Below are 8,539 nucleotides of genomic sequence, written 5' to 3' on the forward strand. Positions count from 1 at the left end.
TCCTTGAAAGAAATGTGGAACTAAAACGTTGGACAACTAACAACTAAGACAGGTTTCAACGACAATAAAAGATCTATATTTTAGACTGTAGGAGCTGGTATATGCCTGTTGCATATGCTTCACTCCCCATGGCTTCCCGCCAGTTGTGCGGGAGCAACAGCCGGAATTCCTCCGATCTAACCTTTCCTTCCCACACCATCCGTAACCCCTTTCCCAGACAATTCCATTATCACACTCTTCTAAAATCTACACTTGACATTCAGACCAAACCTTTTTGTTCAGCATCCCGTGGAAGACCCATGTCACCAGTCCCAAAAGTCTGCAGGTCCCCACAGAAATGTCCTATGTCCTAACATGGGCCATCCCTGCCTCCCCTGCCATGCAGCCAGGCGTTCTGGTGGTTGCAGGGCTGCTCACTGATCACAGGGACGAACCCCAGAGACCCACACAAACATGCAGGGAATGTACACAGGTTGCAAGGGGGGAGCAGCATTTTATCAATGTCAGGACACCACAGCAGTGGGGGCGGGGCAACTGACAGTTTCAGATACTCACTGCAAAGTGATGGCATTTCCCAAAGACTATAATCCCATTCTAGTAAAAAAGAATACCCTTGTAACAATTTAGACATAAACATTTATATCTGAAATGCATTAATCATCTGCTGAGACCAGTTTTCAAGTAACTTTGTGTACCAGGTGTTTCATATGCCAAGAAAATGTAAATATGATAACACCCAACTACAAGAACCACCTGCACGCATTTCCTGTATCTCCATTTCCTGTATCTCGTTTGATCAAGAGCATCGCTACATAAATTTTGAAAGAAGTATATTCAGAAACATTTCACCTGACAGATTTGCTACCAAGAAACAAACTAAAAGATGAGAGAGTGAGAATCTAAGTACAGTATCCCTGGCCTAAAGTGCAATGACAGCTCAGAGGGAATCCTACACTCCAGCATGACAACACAGCCATGATCTCATGACCCTTCAGGAACAACAGGTCAAGGTTTCAGGGGAAGTCCAGGTGATAGCCTTAGAGAGTAAAGAAATTCTAAACAACATTTCATCTGATTTTTGGTGGTTTGAAAACTGAGATGTAACTCTACTTATTACATATTAAAGCATCTCATTTTATAAGTGCTTCAAATGAATGTCTGTTCTAATGCCCATGTTTCACTATTCTCCAAGTAGATTTATTGGTGGCAAGGCAGTTTCCAAAGGGACAACCAATATTCAACATGCCACTAGAGACTGGTTAGCCAATACTGCCTTGCCACAGATAGATCTGCTTGCAGATTAATGTTTCACTTCCTTGACAGGGATGTGTGACATACAGTGAGAACATCCCTCAGGGAGGTCACACCCCTCCCCAAGGTGTTACTGATCCTCCCCTGATGCCCACATAAGGTAAACTTTAGAACCACAAGGTAAACATGCTCCTACTGCTTGTGTCAATACCTGACATCTTCATTCAAGTACTAATCAGTTTTATGAATCAAAGTTTACAACTGAGAGTCTTACACCACTTCAGAACTTTCTTGGTGTAACAAATGTTCTTGCAGTTTTAACAGTTAGGGGGTACATTTGGAAAAGCCAAATTAGGTAAAAGAGTGTTGGACCCTGTCCTAGTTCTCCTGGTCTCTGAGGGATTTGGTGTGGGTACAAGAAACCAAAGAGGTAGGATCTCTGTGGAGCAGAAATACTTGGAGGGATTATTTTCAAACTGACCCCATTTCTGAGTCTGGGAACCATCAAGCCAAGCAAAGAACATCATGTGTTTCATTCATTTTTCTTCCACACAGAATTACAATTCTAGCACAATTCCATTGTACACTAGACTATGTTAATGATATATTTAAGATATACATATAAATGTACATAAAAAAATTGGTAAAGATAACATACTACTTTTGGAAACATTTGATTCATCAATTTACCGTAACTTGACTATAATAATATCATTCATAAAATGTACTATAACTATAGTGCATACTTGGCTGTCAGCAAATTTGGAATTTATCAAAGTCAAACTTCCACTTTTATTGCTTTTAATACTTAATGTACCTCTCTAACTTACTTCTTAGACTGACCCTAAAACTAAATTCCAAGTTCCAATCAACCTGAACATCCACACTAGAACTACAGCAAATGTATATAAACTTATAAACATTAAAGCTTCCATGTACATAAAAGCTCACATAGATAAGATGGATAAAGCTTCTAACTGTGCAAGTAGAAATTGTTCTTGGAATCTTTAAAAATCAAATACAATAGACTATTTGAAATTAATAGGCAGCAAAATGATCAGCAAATTTTGTCTTAGTCTTACCTGCTCTAAACACCTTCATAGCTACTTGTGTGTTTATAAACATCTGGGAACGCCCTCAGAATTGGAATGACCACTACTGATTTCTGTTGGAGAGAACATACCAACACTGACCAGGACCTGGGACCTCGCCTTTGAAGCTAGCGCCGTCTTTTCAACATCAACCATCAGAACCAACGGGTCGGTTGGGTGACAAAAGGGTCCTAACGTCCTCCCCTCACTCACCCACCAATGCCACAGTACAAAAGCGGTCCAGGTTAGGTGTCGGTGTGGATAGCCCGTTCTTTCTGTGGTGGTCTCTGACCACGACACCTTCTAATCAGCACCGACAATATGTTGAAACAAGGCGGACACAAAGGGGGGATTCCTGATACTGTCATGTGATGACGGTGGTTCCGGTTTACCAGAAAAGTCGGCAAGGCCAAGAAATCACTTCACAGCGCCCAGTTTATACAACACATCGGGACAATGGTAACAATTTATCTTGGAGTTAAAGCTCTTAGGTCAAACACTGGCTCAACTTTGAGATCAAAGCAAAGTATGTGGACTGTATTGTACAGCGGGCCTGCTATCAGCCGAACAGGTACCACAATGGAACAAAAGGTGGACGGATGAAATGAAATGCACACCTGTATATCATGCCCTTTCCTTTGTGTGTTTGAAGGCCAAGGGCATCAACAGTGCAAGTAAATAGTGCAATGACTCTACTACCAATGGCAGGGATAAGTTGAAGCTTATTTTTAGACTTTTTCTTAAATCCCCCTGAGAAAACCACTTCTTGGAGGCTAATGAAAGGGGTTGAGCAGGTTTGCAACTTGTCTCAAATCATGACCCTAATGTTATAATAAATCATATGAAATAGCATTTATCAGGAGAGGTCAACTGTAGGTATGGCATTTTCAAGCCAAACAAGAACCGGTAAGACTCAAGCCTTTGGTGAAAATGATTGGAAAGTGAGAAATCTTGAGAACCCCCATTCATAACCACTTGTGGACACTTGTGGGCTCCATCTCCTCAAACAAGGGCCCATCCCTGAGTCATGTGGTGGCAGCACTGGCTAAACAAGGCTCCACAGTTTGGTTAGGTAATGGGACTTAGAGGCAAGCTGAGACCTAACAAGTTACAGACCTGCACATATATGGCATATCAAGGGACTAACCACTTCTGCTACTTCTGCTCTGAAGAGGGGACCAATCACTCTATCTAATAGAGGAGGAACGGGCAGCAGAAAAAAAACACAGGACTGATTTTGTAGCCTGGTATCCAGCCGTATTATAGCTCCCAAGTCTCTTCTGAAGTTCTGTCCTCTTTGCAAATACGTACTTAGGACAGAAGAGACTCAGGAGCTATAATACGGCTGGATACCAGGCTACCGATTTTGATGGAGAAACAAAATAAAATCACAGGAATTTCATTTCTAAAATTCTTAACTCTGTGTCAACTCTGCAAAACTAGCAGCTGGAAATAAACTGCACAGAAATTTTGTGTCAACACAGCCTATGAATCTACACTGGATTATCCTTACGATACCAAACATTTCAATAAGCAGATAAACTAGATTTTAAAAAAACCTATGCATTTACATGTATTTACCTTCACTGTTGACCTTTGCCAAGTGCAAACCCTTCCAATGACCTGGAGCCTTTTAATAGCAGCTGGGTATGTTAGGGTCAAAGGTTGCTTGTTATTTGATTATGATCAGGATAAGACCAAGCCCTCTGTGCAAGGTCAGTTGTTAACAAGGCACAGAAACTTGTGTCTCCTCTCAGCAGCATTTGAGCTTGTTTCCTTTAGCAACTAAAATGATCAGTTTTCAGTTCCCTTAGGATAACAGTTAATAAGACATGATTCTTTTTCCTCACAACATAAAATTTACAACTATTGACACTATAGAAAAGTTACGGAGTATAGCAAACAGTCAGACGTTACCTGTTTGTCTGTTTAAATGACAATGTTATATTACCTAAACAACACAAGAGACAAATTTCCGACCTAAAAAATCCATACCCTTACCAGACTGAGATAACAGTCATGGTAGTGTTAAGGACTTCGCAGTTCATGACATTGGGTACTGATTTATTCCATACTTGGCAAATCTATAAACTTAAGTATCTATTTGTATCCTCTTGTTTGTATAGTTGTACACTTCCGTAGGAAAGTCACCATACTTGAGTAGATAAAGATTGAAGTATTATCAGCTTTTTCAATCATTCGATATAGACCGAGACACCATATGGAATGGTAAAACTTAACAAGGAAGAAAGTAGTGAGTGAACCCATCATTACCTCTCATCAACTAACCCAGACATTACACCATAAATATACCCACAGTCCTACTAAAACTCCCTGTTCCAAAAGGTCATCCCTACCGCATGTGGCTGGTGCAACCAGTTTATAAACCTGAGTGGCTGCCATAAAGCTATTATCACCCCGGGATGATGTCATCTCAATGAACCGACGACAGAACTAGAGAGGCAGCAACAAAGAAAGTGACTTATCTGACTCCAAAAATAGACCAAAACACAAAAGGAAATCCAGCTTGAAGAAAGTTTTTGCAAAGCTATATGTGGCTGGGGGGCAGCCAGGCCTTTCTCTTGTTGTCTGTTATTTGAATAACCAAGTAAATGTCTGCCTCGGTGATATCATAGAAAGTAACTGCAACTTCATAATAGTTCAACTTCAAGCAAACTTTTCTGTGACAATATGTGTACATGTATTCTACCGGCTTGGACAAGTTTTCTAAAATTGACTTGGCCTATCGGGCAAGTACATAAAAAATCTAGCCCGGAACAACTTTGCACTTGCCTGAAGTTTGAATGAAATTTTTTCTAAGTACGTATTTCATGGAATCCTTTTAATACTAGCTCTATTTTTCCGTGTAGCCAATAACTGATACCATGACTGACAAGTAACGAGCATATCGAAATGTCACTCATGAACAACAAGTAGGGTAGGACATGCACTTGCCCAATCTGCACTTTTACTTGCACAGGACAATCGGGTCGGACGTCCAACCCTGGTTCTAGTCTAGCAATAACCAGCAAGATCATGCAATTGCAAAAGACATTGTCTACTACTGCACACAGCGCTTACTTACCTGTATTGTCAACTTTCCAGTGCAGCATTTAAAGTAAGTTCTGTTGTGTCGGGGCAACTTTCTTCAGGAACTTCACTTTCTATCCTTTGCCATATCAGGAGACTTTGACAGAATTCATCAAAGTACTAGTAGTAACCTTGGTACTTAAAGTCATTATATACCAGTTCTGTGACTAGTTGGAAGATGCACAGGTAGTCAGGTACTGTACTGAAATAATACCTCACAACCCAACACCGATCTCAAGTTGCTACATTAGTTATTACTGTTACCATTATTAGTTGTCATGGACACCATACCTCTGATCCGAAAGGACTGCCTGATCGCTTTGAAGCTAAATCCATTTTTCTTCATTAAAGCCATGGCTGCATTTGTTCCTTCAGATTTCCATCTCACTGCGATGTGGAAGGCTTACACAATTTCTCTGTTCCAGGATTACCTGGCCTCCCCTCCACAGTTCCACCCCTGTTCTGACTACATTCCTCCAACCCAAAAGGTATAATCTAGGAGCCCAGGAAACGTCAGTGCACTCCATAATCAACTCAGTTTTCACTGCCAGGCTAATCCAATTGTCTCCAAGGACTTAGAGGAAATTGCTCCCTAGTTAGAGGATCATAGTGGAGAGGGCATAATTAGGGACAACGCTTGCAATAGTACTGTCGACTTTCTGGCTTCTTTGCGCAGAATTAACATCAAGCTCTATTGCTGTTTTGTGATTGAGATGTCAATAATACCAGTAAGATACATTCTATCAAACATATAATAACACACAGTGATATGCAGCTCAAAGCAGCAATCCCACACCATAGAAAGTTATACTTAAAGAAATTACAATTATTACCTCTGATACTTGTGTCCTTTCCGTCCCCACATTCTTCGTTATCTGTCTATTCCAATTGGCTAGCCAGAAAATTATGTACAAGTATATGTATGAATGTATCACTGTATGTACAATTTGGAAAGCATTTGAAGACAATATATGCTACTCTATATGATCATAACATAGATGAAAGCGATTTTTTTCAGTAACATTGATATACCAGTGTTGTTATTGCTGATTCTGACTTGTTCCGTATCGATAGGCAAGTAGCATATGGTTGGTCCAGTTGTTGGCAAAATACAACACTTCAACTCCAGAACGGGCAAACAGTAAATCCATTTACAACTAGTTACTGTAAGTCATAAATCAACGTACAATATGGTCCTTATTCCCCTGAGCAAGGTTATCCATTATAATCCAGTTAAAGCCTGTTCTACTATTAAATGGTGACAGTGAGCTAACAAGGCGATGTTGACACTGCCCACTTGTAGCCATGGGAATGGCAGACAGGAATGAAATATGGGATAGTCCATTATTTGTTGGCCTTTTGGTAGGTCAGCTTGACTGAAGTCTGCTGGCTTCAATTTAAAGCTATACACAATATCAAAGCCAGCTTCATTTGTGAGAAGAGAAAAGGGAAGGAAAATGACTAAGGGAACCTAACAAATAAATGGCCCTTTTAAAAAAAGTTTTAAATAGTTTTGACCTCTGACTTTTGATCCTGTGCGGGTCATGACATTCTTTTCAAACTCATTTTCACAATATGTACCAATCTGTTTTGATTAATAAGTTGAGAGAACTTGGGATTATTGCACATGGATTCACTTGTGTGGCTACATTTCATTCTACAGTATTTACAACTGAAACAACCAGAGGGGCGAGTAAGAACAGAAAGAAACAACACCCCGACTCAATGTATGCTTTGAAACAGGAAAAAAAGTTCACTGCTTGCAAAACATGCCCAGACTTGCCCACTTATACCTGAATATATCAAAGAAAACAATATGAAACTATTAAATTATATATATTAAAAGACTTGTTCAATGTTTTTCCATAAATATCTGGGAAACCATTATATACTAAATCATCAGGCCAGAGCTAAGAGATTGTCATTCTCTCATGGGAAAAACAATTATGCTAAGTACAAAACTGTTACAAATCTGATTTAACGGCTCTACAGATGAAACACTTCCGATCAGAAGCAATCACCAACATAATCCCCCTATAATGTGGTTAGCTATACATGATAATTGTTTCAGAAAATTGTATTCGGACCAAAGGTCTTCAGAATGAAATCACAAATAGGGGGAAATCATAACTCTGTTTTTACAAGACACAAATAGAGACAGTGGAAACAAACAATTTGCAAGTTTGAGGCTTTGTCAAAAAGCACACCAGCACAGTCTCCCACTTATAGTGCATATACCTAAATGAGTCAAAATGACAGATATATTATTTGAAAGACAATACTTCATTCCATATCTCTAAATGCACTGCGGTATTGATCAATAGAATACCCTCACAACATATAGCCAGAGAGGTATTTGATTCAGCGGTATTTGACAAGACGTAGCCTGGATTCCAATCCCCAAGCTCGATCTCAATATCTATCATATCATGCAGGGATCTCTGTATCTGTGTACAGCCTAGAAACAGTCTGGCATCCAGGCTATCTGACAAGGAAAAGTTGTCGGAGACTCTAAATTCATGGTGCATTTGGAATCAAAAGTGCCTGGTGTCAGACAATGCTTTCACCCTCATAAATCACCTGGTGACCCATAGGTCCTATTGTTCAAACTTCCCCTCGGGGCACGGACATTTTTCCAGGCTAGCGTCATCGTAATGCCTACCAATCAGAGACTCGGTAAAAATTGTTGTCGGCACACGGCACAAACACCGACATTACCACCGAGGAAAGGACAGACTAAAAGTAACCTGTTGCCCGAGGGGTAGGCGAAAATTATGCATCGCTTCTCATTATCTGAAGGCAATGGAGTGGAAGACAGCAACAAACACAGACAACATGGCATTCACAGGATCAATACATCGCTAGCATGTTCAGAACTTTGACATAGCTTTGGACAATGACTCTCACATTCTTACCATGCCTATAATGCCTTCCCATTGAGATCAGGTATTACCTGGAAACATGCGCTATTTGCAAACATGATACATTTGGATTTTTCAGCCTTAGCAAATTTAAGTATCACACAAATGTGCACCTCAAAACTAATCATTTTTTCTGCTGATTGTTCATAACTTGGATCAAGAAATCGGCAGGTTCAAAGTAACCAA

At 40.1% G+C, this 8,539-nt stretch overlaps 1 protein-coding gene across 9 annotated transcripts in view; it reads right to left on the reverse strand.

The window, feature by feature from the left end:
• Positions 1–8,539, reverse strand: part of LOC118432010 (rho GTPase-activating protein 45-like) — a 53,386-nt gene that overhangs the window by 35,496 nt on the left and 9,351 nt on the right. The window contains exon 1 of one of the 9 annotated variants that reach the window (XM_035843482.1): positions 5,724–5,858. The exons of 7 other annotated variants lie outside the window; for them this stretch is intronic. In XM_035843482.1, the coding sequence (XP_035699375.1) occupies positions 5,724–5,787 (64 nt within the window). In that variant the 5' untranslated portion in view covers positions 5,788–5,858. Of the gene's footprint in view, positions 1–270; positions 424–5,723; positions 5,859–8,539 lie in introns of those variants that run through there. One more of the 9 variants, XM_035843483.1, reaches the window with a different exon arrangement.

This window comes from Branchiostoma floridae, chromosome 15 (assembly GCF_000003815.2).
Source record: "Branchiostoma floridae strain S238N-H82 chromosome 15, Bfl_VNyyK, whole genome shotgun sequence".
Classification (NCBI taxonomy): domain Eukaryota; kingdom Metazoa; phylum Chordata; class Leptocardii; order Amphioxiformes; family Branchiostomatidae; genus Branchiostoma; species Branchiostoma floridae.